Raw genomic sequence first — 23,373 nt, 5'->3', positions numbered from 1 at the left:
AGTAGTTAAATTATGTATACTATGTTGAACTTGCTTTTATGACAATATTGTCGAAATAAAACGTTTTATTTTAACATATGTTAATATCCTTCTTGGAACTAAAAAAATTAAATACAATTATTTATTAGTAAAATATAATGTAATTAGTTTAAATTAATTTTATTCATCACTTCAGCCCTTGGTAAGGCAAGTAAGATAAGGTGGAGGTATGTTACCCATGCAGGCCACTGGCTATACTCATGTCATCTTGTTGTATGCTGATGACATTTTGTCAGATATTGGGGATTGCAATGAGGGCTGAAGGAACCATACAGGTTTAGTGAGCAATCTGGCACTCGAGTACATATGACAAAGTTGTGTCTCCTTTCACCAAGGATCGGACCATGCAATTGGCTTCATAGGCAGTACCTCGATTACTAGTAGCAACTCAACCATTTACCATTAAATACCTGGGAGCTGGAATACATAGAGACTCCTAAAAGAGTGTAGGGCAATTTGGAGTGAGGAATAATGGCAGCCACATTCTCAAACGTTTTCTAAAGTACCCTTATTGGTGATGGGGAAGGTGGCCCTGATCATGATAGTATTACTGCCTAGATTGCTTTATTTCTTCATGAATATACCCCTGCAGCTTTTGCCCAATTGCATTTCTCGACTAGGGATGGGGTAACCTTGTTCAGAGTGTTTTATGGTTCGGACTTCCCCATGGCCTTTGAGCAACTAAATGCTGCTTATGAAGTACCATTTGGGTAATTCTTGATCTTTGCAGCATTATTCAAATCAATTGCGCTCACATGGGACAACAGTGGAATGGAATCTGTGGTTGATGCACTAACAAAGTTCCTTTTCACTTGGGGGAGAAGGCAGCACTTTATTAACACAGGTAACAACTCAGACTCTTTACGAATGAAATGGAGTGTGGACCTGGGAGAGGATTTCAAAGGCTCTCAATGGGATTATGCATTGGAGTATGTACTTCGGGTCTCACAAAGTTCTTGGTTCAAGCTCCTACAATTCAATTATATTCATCTGACATGCTTGGCCCTGGCACTTTTGGAGACCATGTACCCAAGTGCACCATTTGTTTGCCCCAGATGTAAAGTTGAGGGGGCACTTTTCGCCACATCATGTAGTCGTGTGCGGTCCTTAAGCACTGGTGGGCTGCAGGTACGAAAAATATCTTGGACTGGACTGGTGGCTGTGATTTAAATGTACTCAAATTGTGCTTACTGTGGCTTATGCCACAGCTCAAAATCGGTAGATTAATAAAAAATACATAAATCCTTGCAAAAAACAAAGTGCCAGCAACTGGAGAGGATCTTGGTAGATGGAAAATAAATTTGAGTAGATTTAGCAGTGTGGAAATGGATTCAAGTGACCGCCAGGCTAATGGGGCGCCTAGACCACAGTAGTCCCTGGACTGGGAACCATTACTGATCCCAAATTAATCCCAAAAGAGACATTAAACGGTTTCACACAATGAACCCCTCAAATATGTACAATCATAGATGTCAACCTCTGAATACATTACAAGAACCGATCGATATCAGAGAAAGTCCGCTACGGTTAAGCTTGTGGTCATGGTTGCGAGTACATGTATGAGTAGTCCCAACATAGATATCTCTGAATAGTGAGTTGTTGGTAAGTGGACGAGGTGGGAAGGTTGGAGTTGGATTTTCTAGTTGTCACAATCTTTGTTTTTGTTGTTTTGCTTGACCTTAATCATATGTTGCCAATAGAAAAAAACAGCTTTACCCTATTACATTTCATAAAGGATAAATTTGGTTTGGAACAGTGACAGATGGTGACATTTGGAAGCGGTGGGGTGTAAAGGTTTGATATGACTTTTATATAACGAGTGAAGTGACCAAGCTTAATGGACAAACATGGTGCATTTGAAAGCAAATGAATTTAGTGAGAAAGCAAGGTTTATAAAGCAGTGGATATGTATAGTCTTGATACATTAAACACATTCAAAATTGCCCCAGAGCTCACTGAATTAATATATTCTATGGTTACTTTAATGTGCAAATTGTGCAGTGCAATAACTTCAGGTACTTCAAAGTGTATGCTTGCCAAGTGTCTTCCACTGCATGTGGAATCAACTTTGGAAGAAAATGCTCTAACCAGGCTTCGGGAAGCACGCACAGCTGCTGGTTGCAATCAGTCATATAGAAATATGTGCAGACAGGTCTGTAAGGGGATGAAAAATGTGGGGGCTCTCTAAAAGGGAACATAGAAAATACATTTCTGTAAAATCCAATAGTGTGCCGCCCGACCTTTATTTTGGCTTCTCCCAGAGATGTTATTGAATCCAGATATGTAACACAACTAACATACACCTAAAACCTGTTAGTGCGATTGACTTTATCAATGGTTATTAGCTGTTTAACCCCTTCCCCGCTCATGACGGAACCGTTCCGTCATGAGCCACGGTTGGCGTGTGCTCATGACGGAACGGTTCCGTCATGACAATCCTGTTGGCGGCCGCTCCGCCTGCGCGGCGCTGTTTCCCCGCCTGTGCGGGGCGACAACGCAAATGGGCGGAGTCATGACGGAACCGTTCCGTCATGAGCACAGCTCAACTGTGGCTCATGACGGAGCGGCTCCGTCATGAGCACAGGCCCACCGCGCTGCCCCCCTGCCCCCCCAGCGCTGCAGCGGAATGTCCGCAGCAGCGAAGGGGTTAAGATAAATGTGTAACAACAATGATTTGTTATAAATAATTAACATTGGAAATGTTTCAATTCTGAAATTGTGAGACTGTGAATTAAATATTATTGAGGCCTGTGGAAGGAGTATTCAGTTATGTGTGCTTTATGTTAGACATGTCTGCCCTTTTTCTCTGCACATCTCATTCATCTACACATTGTCAACCTCCTCTCTTTCCTCTTCAGCACCTTCTTTTCACTTCCCCAAATGCACTTCCTCGCATCTCCTTCATTTCACCACTCCAAATATACACTGCGCTCACTCACATGTAGGCACTTTATTTCCTTTTGCCTTGTTAATATTTTGACATGTGTATACCCCTTCACACACATTTACACAGAATTTCAATTGCAACTGGAATACATGAACTTTGTTCTGTGTGCTCTGCAGAGACGCCAACACACTGACAGGCACTTCATTTTGCCTTCAGCCTCAGTCAGTGCCAGCGCTTTCAATCAAATCCCCATATAAACATCTAGCACACCATGCAAGAAAGTGATGCACGTAAAAATATACAGAAATACAACACAATGAAATAGCTTTTCTCTTGGGGAATGCAAGATTTCATAAAATGTGAAATAAGAGAGGAACTAAATCACTGACATGTATTACCTTAACATTTTTAACATTCGTTGTTCATAAATCAATCCATGTTTTTGGCATTAATGTTAAGGACATGAAGACAGGGCTGTAAGCACATATTTCTCACTTTGTGCTTGACTAGCATATTTGGATCAACTTTGCAAGGGAACAAGAACCCTGCTTGGCTTTTGAATCAATTTCGTGGGGGAACAAATACAGCAGCTCCACTTCTAAAGGGCCAGCAGCGTGCAGCCAGGTCTTGATGTGTCACAGTGGAGGAGGTTAGCGTGATGAGGGGTCTCATCCTAATATACATGACACAAGATTAACATTCTAACACTTACCATTAGCTAGGACAAGGCACCAAATCACATGTGATTTCATCCACTCCTTCTACTCCTACATGTGATGAATTGGAAAGGGTGGGATCTATGCCTGTAAATGAGAGACGTCTGACATCATGCAAAGATGACGTTTCTGATGCTCGAAACCGTGACTCTGATAGCATCACTCGCCTACAGTGGATACTATCATAGACCACAATGGCAATGAAGGGCTTTAGAAAGGTAAGCCCGGCGCCATGTTTCACAGTGCAGAAAGTCGATTTACTGCCTGGATTTCATCTCCTGCTTCAGAGCGAGGCAGGACAGGCAGCCTGGGACAGACAGTCCAGACTTAATTACATTTGTTTGTTTACAGATGTGATGGTATCTCTATATAAATCAATATATTTCATTATTTTTTTAATTGGGCAGCCGCAGAGCTCTAATAGAGAAACTGCCTCTGGTTTGGAAGCAGCTAGAGAGTTTCTTGGATTACATGGACTGCCTTAAACTGGATGTTGGTGTTAGATGTGGGAGGACTTTAGGATTACCATAGTGTACTTCTTACACACACCCTCAGCCCTCAGAGCCCAAGTTTAGTGTGGCCCCGTGTTGCTAATTCCTAAAGTGGGTAGGGTTGGCCCCAGGGACCTTTACCCTATTGGTTCAGGTGTTCCCAGGGGTAATTCCTACCCACTAGCTCATGCCAGGCATACATGTGACATCTCTAGACACCCATGTCTGGACCTGAAAAGAACAGATGAAAGACTGCCCTGCTGTCTGTGACCTGAGAAGAGCCCTTAAGTCTGGGCCTGCTCTACCCCTTGTAGCGAGGACAAAGAAGTGGATTCCAAGAGTCATAAGGCTCCTGTTCAAGCTATAGGGACATAATAAGCTGCAAGAGGCCTTTTCCTGCAACCGCCCAGCAGAGCAGTGGCAACTGGATCTGGAATTAGGTCTTGAGGGATTCAGAAGTATTTTCCAGTAAAATGTTAGACCAGGACAAATCTGGATGGTACATCTGACCTGCGGTCCCTCGCGGTCAGTGTCAAATTGTGTCTGGGTCCTGTTCAACCATGACCATTGACAACTATTGGCATATTGTGCTTCTTCTTGCTATATTTAATTATTTAAATATCCAAAATTCCTGTTCCTCTTATTGGAGGTTTGTCATTTTGTTTATTAAGTTATAATTTGTCTAATTTGTTTTGAGATTTTCATTGTTTTGCAGTTTTACTTTTTTACTGTTTTAGTACTGCATGAATATTTTACACATTGCCGATAACCTAGCTCTGACTGCTTTGTGCCAAGCTACCAGAGGGTTGAGCACAGGTTTCTTTGGTGACTTCAGTAGTTCCATCTCTGACAAGAATTGTAATTATTAATTGAAGTTAGTTCTCACCCCTTAACTAATACTCCCGATTTCTTTACAATTTATTTTTTATTTTGTGCTTCCAGATCATTTCAGTTAAGTCAAAAGGTGTGAACTAATAACCTCAGATTTTACCACAATAGAAAGATCAGTTAATAATATGGCAACTGTACACACTAGTATTTGATTCTTAATACAAATGATTAAGCCGCCATAGGGCCTACCATAAATGTCTTCTTTTGCTGGATTTGAAATTACAAAATAATCTGTTAATATAAAATCCCTGACTGACCATGTTTCCTGAACCAATTGTATTTAGAAATTCAGTTAAATAAAAAAGGAGAGATAGGACTACCCTGTCTGGTGCCTTTGTGTAGGCTAAAGGAGGTAGAAGTGGGTCCATCGATTCTAATATTAGCTTTAGGGTTGGCATATAAGGCCATAACCATGTTGGTGAATGAATTGCCAAGGTTATGAGAATCTGCATGGAGGAAAGGCCAGAAAACTTTGTCGAAAGCCTTTGCGGGGTCAAAAGCAATCGTGGCTGATTGCGCTGAAGAAAGGCGTGCTTTCTCAATTATATGGCAAAATGTGCATATGTTATCTCTAGCGAGTCTTCCCTTAACAAACCCCATTTGAGAGTTATGGATCAACTATGGGATGGATGGCTCCAGTCTTTTGGGAAGGATTTTAGCAAAGATTTTTTCTTCCATGTTTAATAATGATAAGGGGTGAAAGTTCTTTGGACCAGAGAGGTCCTTACCCTCTTTGGGAATAACAACAATTGTGGCCTATGAGGCTGTTCTCGACACCGTGCCATTGAGTACAAAGTAATCCACAGTATTTTTAAGGTGATAGATGACCACGTGGGTGAATGTCATATAAAAACTAATGGTGAACCCATCGAATCCTGGAGCATTCCCAGAACAAATTGAATTGATTGCTTTGACAGGCGCTCTCTATCTAGGTCTGAAACGGAAGCTGTAGGGAGGGATTTGAAAAATTCCAGATACTTAGTTTTATCCTGTGTATCCTGAGGGGTGTAAACATTCTTGTAGAATTCTCTAAACACCTCCAATATCTCTTTAGTTTTAACTTTTTGAAAGCCATCCCGAGCTATAATGTGCATGATTTGGTTGCATATGTTCTTGAATTCAAGTGTATTGCCAAGAGCTTTACCTGCTGTTATGGAAAAGAAGATGTTTTGACTTTTGGGCTTGAACAAAAAAATAAACTCTTTTGCTAACAATGCTTTTAAATGTATATTTTAGTTGCTTAATTTTCTCTAATATGGTTTATTACTAGAGTGTCTGAAAGCTTCCTCCTTCCTTTTTTATTGCAGTGCTTCAGGATTGTAAGGATTATTTGATAGCTCGGTTCTTGTTTGCCATACGTTTAACAATTTAGCCTCTCATGACACATTTAAATGTGGCCCAAAGTGCAATTGGGGAAAAGAGCGAATTCTCATTATCACTGAAAAAGTGTTCGATTTCTTCCCTGAGCTCTTTGACATCTGACCCCTATTCTAAAATGTCTGAATTCAACCACCCCACTCAGTTTTTGCCTTTGTCTGGATGGTTTCGAATCAATAGTGAGATCGCAGTGCGATCCAAGACAAGAATCAGATTTTTGGGGGGTCAGAAGTGACTCTGAGTAGTGAGGTGTCTACCAAGAGGTAATCAATGTGAGAAAAACTTGAGTGGGAAGGAGAGAAAAGGGTAAAGTCATTGACTTTTGGAATATGTAATCTCCAAGCACCTAAGAGATAGGTGGAGCAGCGGTTGATCATCTGTTTGTGGGTCCTGGAATATCTTAATTTGAAGGCAGAGTGTCAGTCTAAAATTGGATCAATTGGCATTTTAAAGTCACCCCCCCACGATCCCTAACTTACACTTCTCAGTTCGCGGCCAGACATTAAAGGTCTACAATTTGACTCAAGAACATCCAAACCGCAGCATGTTGATGTCCTCATTTTTGCTGAAGATATTGAGATTTGATTCCTAGCATCGCCTTAAATATCCAGGGAATTTGTTCCTGCAGAGACCTAGTTGAAACACTACAGTATAATGAATCCCAGACTGTGTCCAAAGTTAAAGACCTGCTTTCTTCCTGGTTGCCTAAATTCATTACATGGAGGAGCCGACTTCAAGCAATCAAGATGATGATAACGCCAATTGTGAATTTTGTATCCGGTATGTCGCCAGAGAAGCTGTCTTCTTCTTTCTTTCAGGATATTGACAGATTAACCTCTAAATTTTACTTACTCTTGAATATCTGTGTCCTTAAAAATCGCGAATAGCATCTACTTTCAATGTGTACTTACAGTATTCAGAACTGTATTTTACAACTGCAAATTTATTGCAACAGTTCTGTCGATCAAAACACTCCTTTTATGAAGGCTTAGACTGACCTGGTGGAGACCAACCATCTTAACACTTTTATTTTTGCACCAGTTCTTAAACTTGTACTTACTTTTACTTCGTATTTATGGAACATGTAACTTGTATTTTAAATAACAGTTGTTTTGCAATGGTTTTAAATAACCATGCAATTTATCAATAAGCTTACACTCGCACAATGCCAAAGTTTAAATTTCGTGAATGAACAGAGGTAATGCACTCCTTTTCTCAACTGTATGCACAATTATACTATGAATCAGGTCTGAAGTGGTTCCACCCTACCACCTATTCGAAATTGAAAAACTAGGACCCAAGTCTTAGACAGATGGCGCACTACCTTAAAAACTCAAATGGTGAGTGTATTAGATAAATATTAACCCCTCCGTTGCATGCGTCGGGCAACGGCCATTGCGAGCACTACCGCCGTAGTGCTGCGCACGTCCGATGGCCGACACGGCCCCGCCCACGCACGGAAACGTTCGCACCGCAGCGGATTCTACGCCACGCTAAAAGGGTTAATCAGAAGTCTTTTACATTAAGTCAATGTTGTGAAATCAAAAGTTCATCTAATAACAGAAATCTTGCAATATTTCCAAGATATGATGATGGCGGAATCCAATGCTGAATCTTCAATTTGCTTTATTCGAAGAAGATATCTTCAACAGATATTCTTAATGGTTGTTAAGGCAAAATGATGCATTTAAACATGAATATTCATTCCCAATGCATTTCGGGTGTGCTCTCACCCTTCGTCAAGGGAAATCTACAGAACAAACATATATACAATCAATCCAATTACTCATATAACAAAAAGACTTCTTAGTGTTCCTGCATCTGGAATGGTTACTGCTAATACAACTCTTACAATCAAATGGTGATATGTGACTTAATCTTTTCACGATCATTCAGAGGGTTAATTATCAGTTCCGTTGTGTCAAGAAAAACCAGTGGAAGAAATAGTATAAGAACCAGCATAGCCATGGGAAGCCGGAAGGAATCCAAACTAACGTGACAGACCGCGATTTTTAAGCTTCTCAACAATTCAAGAAAACCAACTTGTATAAAAATTGAGCGTGCACCCATGATCAGTGACAATTCTTTTCTGGAATTTGATGGGGTCTACAAAATGCCACCAGCCAGCAATTCCCCTCTTCTTCTGATAAAAGCAGCATCCCACTTGTGTGACTGGTCCTACAGCCTGCAACAGGAACAGATGAGAACTGTGACCATATGAAATCAATGCGGTCTTCACATGATCGTGGTTCAGGGTACAACTGCTTCTCCTGAATTGTCCAGGCATCTGCTAACAGATGATAACAAAATATTGGAGGTAGTGGGACACAAACCCAATATCACTTTTGCAAGGGGTTACACCCTTAGACAATCATTATGTCCTAGTTTTATTCCAACAACCATTAACAGGACCTGGTTATCAGAAAAGCCCAAGGGTTTTTTAAATGCGGGACTTGTAACGTCTGTCCTTTCACACTAAACAAAACCAAAACTTTCAAATATAACTCTGAGAGAATCCATACAGTGAATGATTTTATAATCTGCAATACGAAGTTTGTTATTTATTGTATCATTTGTATATGTGGGAAAATTTACATAGGAAGTACTATCAGACCGCTTAAGGAGCGGATACAGGAGCATATTAGGGCAATAAGAAACAATAATGCCCAATATCCTCTAGCTTCCCACTTTAATACCATGCATAATCAAACAGAATTGATTCGAATAGGCTTTCATGGCCTTGAAGTAGTACTTCCGAACGTGAGAGGTGGTAACAGAGTCACCAAATTACGACAGAATGAATGTAAATGGATCGTTTCTCTTAGAGCAGTAGAACATGGAATTAACATCGATAAAGAGATGTTTGGATTTTTGTAAGGTAATAATGTATTTATTATCATTGACATTTGTATCAGATTCAATGTAATATAATCTTCTGTATACAGCTCTTTGTAAAACCATTTCAAATGTTGTAACTGTTAAGTACTTGTTCTTTATAGTTTTCACTGTTTCACTATACTAATCTCACAACTACGGGGGCTTCGTGATCTCCTTTCTCATCTATTACTCTCTGGCGCCTGTCCTATTCTATCTTCATATTTTCAACATCCATCAAATGAGAGGGTAGCCCACCAGTGGATTATTATAGTGTGGACATAAAATGAACGGGGGAAATCTTCATCATAAATTTGTGATAATACCCTCATGAGAGTCGATATGCTACGCGTCGGGTCATATCACTTACAATCAAATGTCACAAAATCAGTGCTATACTTGCACGTACTTGGATGCATACATATTACATTAATATTATCATTTCCGATCTCAATAATGGTTGTATACATAAGAAGAAAAAAAAAAAGAAATTTAACAAAACGCTTGCTTAGGTCAACAAAGACCTGTATATGATTTATTCCGAAACTTAAACATCAGAATGACAACCCATTCGTTGGACAAACATACATGTACTAGAGTGATAAGATTTGATGCAAACATTTAACATTTTCACCATCATAAGATGGCTACCATTTTCGAATACAGGGACTGACAATGGGTCTTGCAGTCCACTTTCTATTGTTACCAATTTCCTTAAATCTGTGTGGCGGGAACTCGCGAGCGTGTAGACGCCAAGTTACAGGATGAGGTGATCATATACATGGAAATAAGGTGAGCCGGCAGTTCCGGAAATAATGCTAATGAAACTGTGATTTGTTTTTCAGACGTTTGATGTAGAAAGTGTAAAAATAGTTACGCTTTATCATTCGAAAACAACTACATTTATGTTTTCGTGTCTCAAGCATATACATATTTGGCTTGTTATATGCACTACTTAGACATATGGACTAAGACGAGAGACTCATCGACAATTCTTTTGATCTTTGTACTAGACGGGTTCACGCATATTTCGGGATCGTTGGTAAACCTTTTTTTATATAATAGGGAGCCCCTTAGGCACGTTAATACAGACTGTGTGCCTCCACTTATTCATGTAACAATCTGTTTGCTTTACCTATTGGGCAGCCTCCAACAGGATGTTTTTCTCACCTTATTTTAACAGTGAGGACGGATACTGGTCCTAATACGAATTACAGTTTGAACGTCATCGAACTAGGAGCTTTATAACTCGTGTTTTTGGTGTATTGGCATCTGATCTCCTTTGGAAACTTTCACATTAGGTAAGATCTTTAATATGCAGTAAACTAGGACGATATTGACCAAATAGAGGCACCTATAAAATATTATATTGTTTTAGGAGCCTTTTAGTATACGTTGACTTTAATAGTCATAACATATATACATATATATATATATTTACTTACTTACAGAATTCAGGAAACGAGAACCAATGCTATCAGGAATCACTTACGGTATAATTTACAATTGGAACTATTTAAGGTGAGACAACGATCCTCGCATTAAGAGAAACTGTCTACTATTCTGTGGGGTTTGACTTAATGACTATCCCACTATTCAATATCACTTACATGCTGTGTTCTCATGATAACTATTCTTTTTTACTTTACGCTACAATCTGTTGCTTTATTTGGTCACCTCCTACTTACTATTCTGTTTGCTTTATTCCACCGGGTATAAGAACCTTTTTTGGTGGTGGTATACTCTTTTGATCTATATGTTTTGGTCTTGTCCCTTCACGGACTCGGGTGCATCTGAATTTTCTTCCTTCACCATATAGGTTTTGGTGGAGACTATAATGATTTCTAGCTTATTTATGTATGGAGTCAAGTAGACAATATGTTTTCTTTTCTTTTTTACATATATGCAGCCTTGAGAAAGCCCTGTGGGCGAAACGCGCGTCGGCTGCGATTTGAATATTGGAAACATACTTGGCAAATAAAATATTCAAACACGACAACCCTATCAAGATTGGACAATGACACATTTCTGTATATGAACCTTTCAATATATGGATAATACCCAAGGAAATGGACAATTCAGGATATTACTAAACTATTGTGGTGTGCTACATTGCCTTTCTAGTAGATTTAAATCTTTGGATTTTCTATAGTCGCAAAGATTATTTAATACTCTTAGTGGATGAGTATTTGGCTTCGTGTCAGCACCCAAGACTACGGTTTGACTATTTACTGTTTGGTGATACGATTTATGTACATTTAATGATGTGCAGATCATTCTAGCATATCCACTAAATTCTCTATTGCTTGCATACAACTGCTTCTCCCCCAGGAGATTTACAAAAGAAAAAAACTTTTTTATTTGAAAAAACAACACTGATTCATTTAAGAAGCATGTAGTGCTTTAAAAAATGTTTTCCATCTTGGAATGCAATCAGACATGATGGTTGGCTAGCCCTTGCAGCCCAGCATCACTGTTAGTGCAGTTAATCAAAGGGGGCCGAAAGCAGTGACATTTATAGTGAATAATGATCATGCAGGTTGTTCTGCTACTCTCTGTGATTCTATATTTTGTGAACTAACCTAATAGTACATAGGTCATTGTCACAAAATACCATCCCATTCACAAAAGTTTGGTGCGCAATTTGCAACCAATTTTTTGTGAATGAAATAATACTACATCAGTCCTTTCTAGAGGTACCATTCACTAGCCATCATTATGAGTGGCCTCTTAATTCCAATTAGGCTGGTAGATATTTCATTGAAATGATGAGATCCTTTTGAACTCCTTGTATTGCTGCTGAAAACGGCAGAAAAGATCTAAGTGAATGTCGAGTGAAAAATAAATGAATACTGGGATTTGTACAGCACAGCTAGGGTATCCACACACTTTCTATAGGTATGGTGAGATTAAGTGATTTGCCCAGATTCACAGGATGTTGAGCTGACACCAAGACTCAAACCTGGATCCCCAGCTCCAAAGTCAGCAGCTCTGGCCATTATGCCACATACCCACTCCTGGTGGTGATGAAGTATTAGAAAAATCAGACCCATTATTGACCCTTGGCCTATTAATTCCTAATTTCTTAGAGGACCCTGATGGTCAAACTCATAATAGGCTGGATTCTACTCCAGTATCAGTTACTCTGTGGCTGGGTAAATACTTGTCCATTTTCCGGAACTTTCATAGTGGTGGTTACGGGTTTATCTTATGTTGTAGAATTATTTAACACACCATTTATTAATGTCAATATTTGTTTCACTCCATTGTTGTGCTTAGCATCATAACTTATCCTTGGTCTATTGTCTGTCAAAATAATGTGCTTTGGCATGTCTATAGCTGAAATCTAGCCAGAGAGCAATTGCATACTGTACATCAATTGAGCATCTATGTATGTACTTTTAAAAAATTGCATTGCGTGTCCTACATATTTACAATTTTAGGCACATGGAGATTCTTGTTAAAAACGACACATTTACAGTTCTCGGGCAGAGCCAGGCTTAGAACCCTGAACTTAATTTATATTAAAAATTCTCGGTCAAGACTTTCAGTGTGACAATGTAGTCGTTTATTAACTAGATCAGCCACTTGGGTTTTGTGAAAAAAGTCTTCTGTCAACTGCAGGCCTAACACATAAAATAATTGGGCCAGATGTGTGAAGCGTTTTTCCCGTTTGCAAACGGGCCGATTCTCAGAATCTACCCGTTTACGAACAGGAAAAAGCCTTTTGGGATGTATCATCCCAAAAGGCATCGCAATTTGTGATTCCTTAAATGAAATGTAGGAAGCCAAAAAGATTTGCGACCTGCCTTTAAGGAATCACAAATTATTACCAACTTCACGTTGGTGGTAATATGCGATTTCCATGAAAAATTCACTTTTTTGCATTTTTCAAGTTGCCATGTGGCGTACATACATGCCCCTAGGGCATGTATGTGCACCACTTGTGCACACTTACATTTTAGGGGGTGCAACAGGGTGGCCTTTTGGCCCCCCCCATCACCCTTGAAATTGCATTCGCAATTTGGAATATGTAGGATTCACAATTTGTTTTGCAAATCCTACATAAAAGTGCATTTTGCTTTTCTTAAATAGTGGATTGGTAAAATTCGCTAGTTAAGAATCGCAAATGCAAATCTAGATACATCTGGCCCATCGTCTATTAAAATGAGAGGATGAATAAGAACCTCGATTGTAAGAAACTATTTGCAAAACACAAGATATTACATTGGGCTCTTACTATACCAGTAAGTGGGCATTTCAGAGGTAGGTTAGATTTGTGACTGTTTAGTAATAAGTACATTCAAAAAGTATGTGTCCTGAAATTAAAGTAGAATATTTCCTTCTAATCTAGTGCGCTGTTTCTTTTTTGCCCCACATCTACCCAGGGTTCCACCTCTCCAATAAACTCCCCTCTGTTGTACCTGAAAGCTGCGTATTGATAATTGTTGGACTCGTCATGGGCGGCATCATAAATGGAGTGAAGGTCAAGTCTCCACCTGTCATGAACAGTGATGTCTTTTTCCTCTACTTACTTCCGCCAATAGTTTTAGATGCAGGCTACTTCATGCCCAGTCGGCCATTTTTCGAAAACTTGGGGACTATTCTTTGGTATGCAGTGATCGGAACCATGTGGAACGTGTTTGGAATCGGTGTCTCGCTCTATGGGATATGCCAGGTGGAGGCGTTTGGCTTGCAGGAAATATCCCTGCTCCACAATCTCTGGTTCGGGAGCTTGATTGCCGCCGTGGACCCGGTGGCAGTGCTCTCTGTGTTCGAAGAAATTCATGTCAACGAAAAGCTTCACATTCTGGTCTTTGGAGAGTCGCTTCTCAATGATGCAGTCACTGTTGTAAGTATTGCCATTCAATCATTCATTGAAAATGTAATGATAGACGTTTTGCAAGAAACCGTGCAATGAATGGTTAGCATTTAATATTTCTTTCACACGTGTGGGATTTTCATCATTCTCAAAGTTACCGAAGAACGATGAGAAATTGGATATTAATAGCAAAAACAGAGGGCCTAAGACTTTTGTTCTTTCTCGGGTCAAGGGAAATCAACTATTATTTTCATTGCTATGAAATACCAAAAGGTCTGACAGAAAGTGTTACAGGCAGCTATTATTAGGAATATTTCCAGGCCTAATTCAAGTCGGCTTTACGCCTGTTTTAAGTAAGGAAGAACAGGTTGTAATCCAGCGCCAATAGATTTACCATTTTGTTTAGCCAGCAAAGACTGTCTTAACCCAGGATAAAACCCAGTTTAAATCAGTCCCTTTTACTTGGATAAGACAGTCTTAAGACTGGAAAATTACTCAGCAAGGCAGCCTCATATTTTTAAAATTTCAAGGGAGTTTATGAAAGTATAGTAAGAAGGCCCGCAGGTGTAATTCACATATTTTTGTGGTATGCTGGTTAATTGAAATCCCCAAAATAATGGCTTTATGCTGAATCACATAATTATGGACTATTCAAGATAAAATGTTACCACGAGCATTCGGAAATAATGCTAATGACCACAACCCGAGCAGCTGTAGCTCCCACGACTTATGTTTTTTTGTGTTATTTTCTTATCCCTAAAATTTTTTATCTACATCATCCTAAAATATAATGATGGATTAACCTTTTGTATAATTATGCACAATTTTACTTAACCATTCAAGTAAGGATTTCGAACTTCAAGAACATGGGCTGAAAGAAGGTGTGCCAATAATTCAATATTTCATTGGAGTCCACAGTAAAAAGAATGTAAAATTCTTCTCATTCCACCCCAACAAAAAACTCACATACCTACAGAACTATTTATCTCTCCTTGTTCCTTATCAAACCTCTCAATCTGTTTAAATTAATTTATTGCCTCAAAAATATAACAATTGAACTTTTTCTCTCAAATAGATGAAGCGATATTGTTCTTACAGGGCATACTAACTGAATGGTTTGTTTAGAAAAAAAAAAAATACACACACACCTCCTCCCCCATATAGGGCATCCTTATTCTATACAACCAGGTATGTGCGAATGACAACATTAACAATGTTATTGCCGTCAAAATATAGATCTGATTTTGGCAGGCCGTATTGGAATGAGAGAACCAGAATGAAAGATATGTGGCTTGGGAATCTTTTTTAAATGATTTTTTATTGAGAATTAAACAAAGCACATAAATAGGGGTACAAACGTAAACCGTAGGCACAGTGGAAGTTTTCACAGTGAAAACTTCCATTTCCAAGCACAGTGGTGGATTATACATATCATATGCCATCAAAATAAGAAAATATCAACACCAGCCTCACCACTCAAGGCAAAGTTCTTGATGTGCGCATGGCTCACAATGGAGGCCCCCGGTGTTCCCTCACCCATCTTGTACTCCAGCCAGCCAACTCCCACAGAGGACCTGTATATTTCCTGAATAATACTTTTAATCCTAGTTTACATATTTTGGGGCCAATTCACAAAGTCATGTAAAATAGTCCTAAAGGTACACTGTGTCAACATCTTGAAAATGCCTTGTGAACAGACATATGCATTAGTAGCTAGGGGGAGAGTCTGGAAATAAGAATGTCACAGATGACACCACCTCTTCCATTTGCGGGTATTCAGACCTCAAGGATAGATGGGTTTAAAGGTTATTCACGAGCATCAGAACTTAAAATGTTCTCAGACTGTTTCAAACAATCTAAGTTATTTAATTGCTTGGGGACTGAAGCTGTATGTGCATCCTTTACACTCCCACAACCGGAAGAGGAGGGAGTTGGTGACAATGTGTGTTTATTCAGCAAAAGTATGAAATATTTTGGAAGAGCACCTTGTCACAAAAAACAATATTTGTCAATATTGCACATTTTTCTTGATAATTACATGGCAAATTCAACGGCTTTTCAATAAACTGTAAAATTGCAGTCTTATATAAAGAGTCTATTAAGCATTAATTAATGGCCACGCTTCAAAACATAAGCTAATGCTTGTACATACAGGTATGCTTAACTTTTTAGCATGAGTTGCATGCATAAATGCTGTTTAGCACAGTAAAGCCCGATACATTGGCACTGAGAAAACTGGGAAACAGTTGCAATAAAGGATTGCTTTCCGTAAATCATGCATATATGAAATAAAAAATTGAATGTAGCTAACAGTATGATTATTTCCTTTTGTAAAATAGTCCCTCATGCGTTCCTTTGAAAACCCTGAATAAAATGTGCAAAAATGCATCAAGCAGCCAATAGATTGAGATGAGAGAGACATAGGGGCTTATTTATGAGCCCCTTGTGCCAGTTTTGCACCGCCGTTGCGTCACTTTTAGTGATGCAGCGGTGGCGTAAATAATGTGCCATGTTGCGCCATATTTACGAAGTGACGTATCTAGGCAGATGCGTCACTTCGTAAGCCCCTGTGCTACATTATACATACGCCAGGTATAATGTATGCAGGGTGGGCGTTCCCCCGAAGGAAAGGGTCGTAGGAGTGACGCAGCGAAATCTAGGAGATTTCACTGCGCCACTTCTAGGACGCCAGTGCGTCACAACCTTACGCCTGCCTCTTGGCAGGCGTAAGAGTGACGCAGGCCCTTTCACATGGGGCTTGCCCCATGTGAAAAGAACATTGCTGGAGTTGCATCGGGCATCCGACACAACTCCAGCAATGCGCCATTTTTTGCTCTGACAGACACGTAAGTAATACTGACATATCTGTCCTTCCCTGCAACATGATGCGTCATATTGTAAATATGATGCATCATTGGTGTCGCAAGGAGGGCTCACTGAGAAGTGGCACATCGCTGCTTTCACGCAGCGATGCGCCACTTCTCATAAATGAGGCCCATAGTCTTTTGGGTAGAAACAATTTATTTTAAAGACTTGCCAACATGAGGTGTTGAATAGAAACAATTAGTAAAAAGTTCAGTGCCCATTGGAAAAGGTGTTTGACTACCATATATTTGGCATAAATTAGTTTTTGCTTCTTTTCCTTAGCCATGACAGTAGGTGTTCCCTTTAACTCTCCCTCCCCACTTTGATTAGCAACATAGGGCCCTCATTTATGAGGCCACTTGAGACACTTTTGTGCTGCCGGAATGTCACTTTTTTTACTTTCCGGTGGTGCAATGTGTCCTGGCATATTTACAAGGCCACGCAAAGTCACTTTATGTGGGTTTTCATGGCCTTGTAGATATGTGCCCCTTTCATGCAGAAAACAGTGTGAAAGGGGCGTTCCATGGGTGTCGCTGTGGGTGTTCTGTGGATGAATCTGAAGCATTCCCAGCTTTACGAGTAAACCTGGGAATGTGTCAGAATCTAGTGCCATCCCAGGGGCGGCGTTAGGGAGGCGCAATGAGGGAAATGTTTTAATTTCTACTCATTTTTTCCTTTTTCTATGTTTCCTATATTCTGCAGCACACATTGAAAGAGGAAATCGCCTGAATTTACTGATTTTGTGCAGCAAGGTGACCCTTCCTGTACAAAATCAATCATCCCCACAACACAGACAGCCTTGCACCATGGCACAAGGGGGCCTGCGTTGGCGCATGGCAGTCCATTATGCACCAGCGCAGGAGAAAAGGGCAGGATAGGGCTGTATCTTATTGATACAGTGCATTTCTGCCTTTTTTCCTGATGAAGGGCAGTGCAGCAAGATTCCTTGCGGTGCTGCCCTGCGCCAAAACCTCATAAATAATGCCCATATTCTTTATAGTTGAGACACTTACGTTGTAGCCTCAGATCATGATGTTCTTTATCTCTGGCCTTGATTTGTCTGCGAACCACCTGGTCCATGACACTTATCATCTCCAGTACACAAATCTCCTGTTCCATTTCTTTTAACTGATGGGCTAATATCTTTCTAGTCCCGAAAGTAGTTTCAGGCATATGCCCTGCAATACAAGTTTAAAAGCATCCCATTCAGAAGTGTTATCACTGCCTGTCCCTCATTTTCCCCAAATTGGTGTGAAATATTTTATCCTCCTGTTTGCCTGAAGGGTGTACAAGAGTGCATCTGCCTGCCATCTCCAAGTGGCCAAAGGGGTCATGGGCCACCGTTCTCCACCCTCACCCATAATGGATGTAGATCTGACTGTGTTGTTCCTAAATACTCCATTCCTGTTACCTCAAGTTCCACCCTATGTTTACCCAAAAATATATCCAACAATGTGTATACCATGTGCATGGCTGAGTAATGTGAATACTCATCTCGCGATGGAAGCTGATCCCTCCATATCTCAGTCAACTGCCAATGTGTGAGCCAAGATTTAACCTGCCAAGAGCTCGCCCTGCAAGTGTCATTATGCAGGGGCACTGCAGACCTGTCCTTTTGAATATATCAACTACCATATTATAGTCCCCACCCAATAATCCTGCGCAGTTGGGTAATTCAGCAAGTCTGGTACCTAGGGAATGTATAAACTGAAATTGATTGACATTGGGCGCATATATACACTCTACAGTTTGATCCCCCTATCCCAGGTCCCAACAACAAAGACATATCTCTCTTCCTGGTCTACCATTGTGTGTTTACAAAACCCTGGGTGCATATGTCATACCAACTATCTGACTTCTTTTTTTCTGCCTCATCTTATCAATTTACGTGCGTAAAGGTGGGTCTCCTGAATGCTTTCAAGTGAATCTCAGTGTGCTGTTAATATCTTTCAGCTAAATAGGTCGATAATAATCGTTATTTCTAAATGTAAACAAATTATATACATTCTAGCATGTATTTCTATTGTATAGATGTATTACAATAATAGTTTATTATTTCCCATCCAGCTTAGACAATAGGTGATTTCATCTTTCTGTAGCACACATAGAAAAAGTATCAAGCATCTGCAATGCAATAGGTCTCGCATTTACGCAAGTTTGAGCTTTTGGTATTGTAAATGACAATGCCTTTTATTTATGTTTTGGTTTTAAAAACATAAATAAAAGGCAATGTCATTTACAATGCCAATAGCTTAAACTCTCGCTAATGTGAGACCTATTGCATTGCAAATGCTTTTTTTTAGGTTGCCGGGGCCTATTTTTGATCTTAAACCAACCCTGGGCATGGGTGGGCGGACAGGGAGAGGGGGCGGGCAACGGTGGTAGGGAAGTTCGAATTTGTATGGCAGTGTTGTGGTGCTACAATGTATTATTTTTAATGTCATTGGGTATTTGTTTGCTTTATCTGCAATAAAAAGAGCTTCAATAAAAGAGAAAGAATGATGTGTGTTGTAGGACAAACTTCAGGGCTTCGGGAATATTTACATTATTTCTTTGCATTCTTTAAAAAAAAAAACAGGAAGTGACTAATACACAGTAAGTTTTGTTTTTATGAATGGCTACGATTTTCCTAGGGCGCAAATTGGAAGTAGTGTAACCCGCAAGGAGTGTCTTTTGGTAGAGTCAATGCTCAGATCTCCCACTGCTATTTTATTATTATTACTTTTGTTTTTGCACAGCGGAAATTTGGCGGAGCAAACAGAGCGCGTTGCATGAGCACCTGAAACATTTACAAAGTCTTTTGGACACGGCGAGTTGAAATGTTTCGCACAGAATCACAGGATGTTGGTCCAATGCCAGGGCTAGAAGTTGGTTCCCAGTAGTTCTTTAGTAGCCAGCTCAAGGCGCACGGTCACATCTCCAATCTACTATCTGTAGTGACAGACATGATCAAATAAAAAAGCACAAGGAATGCACTCTGTGTAGTGCTTCTCATGATGTGACCGCTGAGCAGGCAACGGTCCCTTGAATCGAGCCTGTGAGCAATCTATGTTCTTGTGAGTCACGGAACCTTTGCATTGGAAGGAGCTCGTGGCAGGGGTCATAGCTCCACCTCCCACAAATGGGGAGCTAGTGTGTGTACGCTGTGGAGGAGCCCTCTACAAAATACACTCAGCTGAGCGGTGTGGCCTGCTCATCCATTTCAGGCACTCAGCCCTCTCTGCTACAAGGGAAGCGTCGGCGCTTAATGTGTGCCGGTGGTTGCAGCTGGTGAGCATCGGCGCCTATTTTGGCGACACGGACTTGCCTTACAGCAAGAGAGGGAAGATGAGGAGGAGGAAGAGAAAGCTGGAAACAATGACGAAGGAAAGCTAGGACAGCAAAGAACGCGCGAGAGTGAGGTCAAGAGACATGAAGTGTGGGGGGTGAGAGGGAAAAGCAGGAGGGAAAATCACAAAACTATGCAAGTTGGTTATTGGGAAACATAGGCTCTCCGCAGTACTCCTAAGAGCAGGCACACCTCTCCCCGAGGCGGGGTGGATTCACAGTACAGACCATACTGCTAGGCAAGTTAAAAAAGCGACACCTTCAGATGTTCCTACCCCAGATGAAGGAAAATAATAAAATAAACCGAGCGCGGTCTCCCTGAAGTGGGCGCCGTGCTTGGTATTACATTTTAAGTTTGAAATAAAACAAGCATTGGCCGCGGGCGCAGCCACGAGACGCGATATGTGGTGGGGGAGGGGGAGAAGCGGGAGTTGTGTGCGCGCGCGGCCAATGCTACGAAAGTGATCGCGATCACGATCGCTGTGAAATCGAAAGTGATCGTGATGACGCGCTAAAGGCGTTCCTGAGTGCTGCTGGCTGGCCTAGCGCATGGCGGTTGCGTGCGTGCACGCTCACGGGCACGCAAGCGCTAGGTCAGCCAGCAGCACTTTTATAACTCACATACAAAATGTCTCTCCGAGCTAGCGCATGCGCTGGGCTCAGCGAGACCTAAAAAACGAGTAGAAATGAAATGATTTTTCCTTGTTGTGCCTCCCCAATGCCACCCTTGGGGGTGACATTAGATTCTGAGCATTCCCAGTTTTATGATTTCTTATAAATCTGGGAATTCTTCAGATTCCATGGGTGTTGCGTAGGAACACCCACAGCAACACGCATGGAACGCCCCTTTCATGCAGTTTTCTGCGTGAAAGGGGCACATATTTACAAGATCATGAAAAGCTGGCTTTACGTGGCCTTGTAAATATGCCGGGGCACATTGTGCCACCGGAACTTCAAAAAAGCGAGCTTCCGGTGCCGCAAGGGGCCTCATAAATGAGGCCCTGAGTATTTTAATGTTAAAAAACTTCTCATCTCCAGACATTACCTTGTGGATTTCTCCTGAAAATATTTGCAGGATTCCTGCAAAGGGAATCCAATGCCACATATTCCTGACCCACCATTTGTAATTTGTACTACCACCAAGATAGGGAATTCCACATGAATCATAATGAGTGCCTGTTTTCAGTGGACCTCTTCATTATTTTAGGGCAGTATGATGAATGTTACTTTAAAAGCCATATTGTAGCTGTGCTACATCAGACACAACTTCTTCTCTACTAAATGTCTTCTAGTACTTTAAACTTAATCCCTGTTTATAGCATGAAGAGCTGTTCCCACTTTGTACCTATTGGTGCTATATGGGGAAAACACTCTCAGTAAAACTGAAGCTATTTCAGACTAAAATCTTTGAGTTTAACACACACATATATCTAGTTTGTCATGCACATGCACTGTATCAGGGTACACCTTTGTTAAAAAACAGAAGTAACACATTTAGACCTGCTTATCTGAAATGTATTTTCCTTTTCCTTCACAATACAAGATGTCCTTGCAAAGATCATGTACCCAGTGCTCTGCTATTTAATAATGCAAACATGTCCCTTCCTGTAGATGGGCACAATTAATTATTGTGTTTATTGTATAACTTTAAGACATGAGTGGAAAACACTTGTCAAAGTCTGTACTTGACCCAAACGTATTTGCATCTATCTCCCTTGTTGCAAACATATTCTCTCTAAGCTTTGTATACCCTGCTAACAAGCCTTGTATGCAATTAGGTTTGAATTGATTTAGGAAATTATAGTTATCATGAAACTGCCTACCAAGTTCATGGTCAGAATAATACATTTTTCTTTGAGTACAAATAAATTCCTATGTAGACTTTAGTGAAGACTGAATTGCATATGGTTGGGTGCACACTGGGGTGCATGGAGGGCAAAAAGACGATGGATTGGGATGCCACCCTGTCTAATTACCAGTGGCTTAGATTAATTCAAGCATTCCATCCATCACTTTTTTGTATGCTTCAATGTGATGCCCTAAGTAAGATAGGCCCAGAAGTGGGACCCGTGCCCACTGTGCCTCTGGAACCATGTTATACCCATCTGGTGAGCCAGATTAGGGGCGTAGCCGGGTGTGGGTTACTTGTGTTTCGGTTTGGGTAGGACCTGCCCTGGTAGGTCGGGATGGACTATTACCATTGGAGCATGGTCAAGACTTATTTGCATATGGCTGGATCCAAACTAAGGTGGCATGGTGTGCAAAATAACAATAGACTGGGATGAGGCCCGAGTATTACCAGTTGATGAGATTAATTCAAGCATTCTGTTCATCACCTTTTTGTATGCCTAAATGTTCTCATCAAAGGATACATCTTTTTAGGTGCTCTAGAAGTATCACACATTTTTTCTTTCACCAAATCCAGGCAACTTCAAAATGAACACCTTAATCAAGAAAATCATATACCACAATACACTTGCTGAAGCATAACCTTGAATCTAATGTGTTACTTCCTGCAATAATATGGATGTATATTCTTATCATGTTACCTGTACTCTCACTTGCTTTGCACAAAGATACACCTTCTGGGGACATTTGTGCGCGATATAAATTAAAGTAACATAACATAACATAACGTAACATAGAAAAGGCATCCTGATGGATTAATGATATAATATTGATGAAAACAGTATTGATTCACAAATATATCCGCAAAACAATTATTGATTACAAAAATATCGCCACCCTATTCTTAATGAACCTAAACACAAATAGCGATGATGAAAATATTGGAGAATCTATTTCTATTAATATTGAGGCCACAAATATCGAAAACAAAAATATTGTTACCATTAAATAACTATATAAAATGCCAAAACTATCAAAATACTCAATCTAGACTACAGTAATATCACAAAAAATAGAGCAACAATTTTACAAAATAATGCAAAACCTCTATTTTACTTTAACCAGTAAATACAATTAAACTCAACATGAATTAATAAGTCATCTACTGCAATATTTAATTATTAGAACATTAAAATAAACTTTAAATTCAGAAAATGTTATGTTATGTTAAAACGG

The 23,373-nt window shown here is 40.2% G+C and overlaps 1 protein-coding gene across 1 annotated transcript in view; it reads left to right on the top strand.

The window, feature by feature from the left end:
* Window positions 1-23,373, top strand: part of LOC146829181 (sodium/hydrogen exchanger 2-like) — a 615,451-nt gene that overhangs the window by 67,170 nt on the left and 524,908 nt on the right. The window contains exon 2 of the mRNA XM_085607826.1: window positions 13,664-14,127. Coding sequence (XP_085463952.1) covers window positions 13,664-14,127 — 464 coding nt within the window. The remainder of the gene's footprint in view (window positions 1-13,663; window positions 14,128-23,373) is intronic.

The sequence above is a fragment of the Triturus cristatus genome, chromosome 5_2, assembly GCF_964204655.1.
Source record: "Triturus cristatus chromosome 5_2, aTriCri1.1, whole genome shotgun sequence".
NCBI lineage: Eukaryota > Metazoa > Chordata > Amphibia > Caudata > Salamandridae > Triturus > Triturus cristatus.
This window is presented reverse-complemented; position numbering and strand designations above follow the sequence as displayed.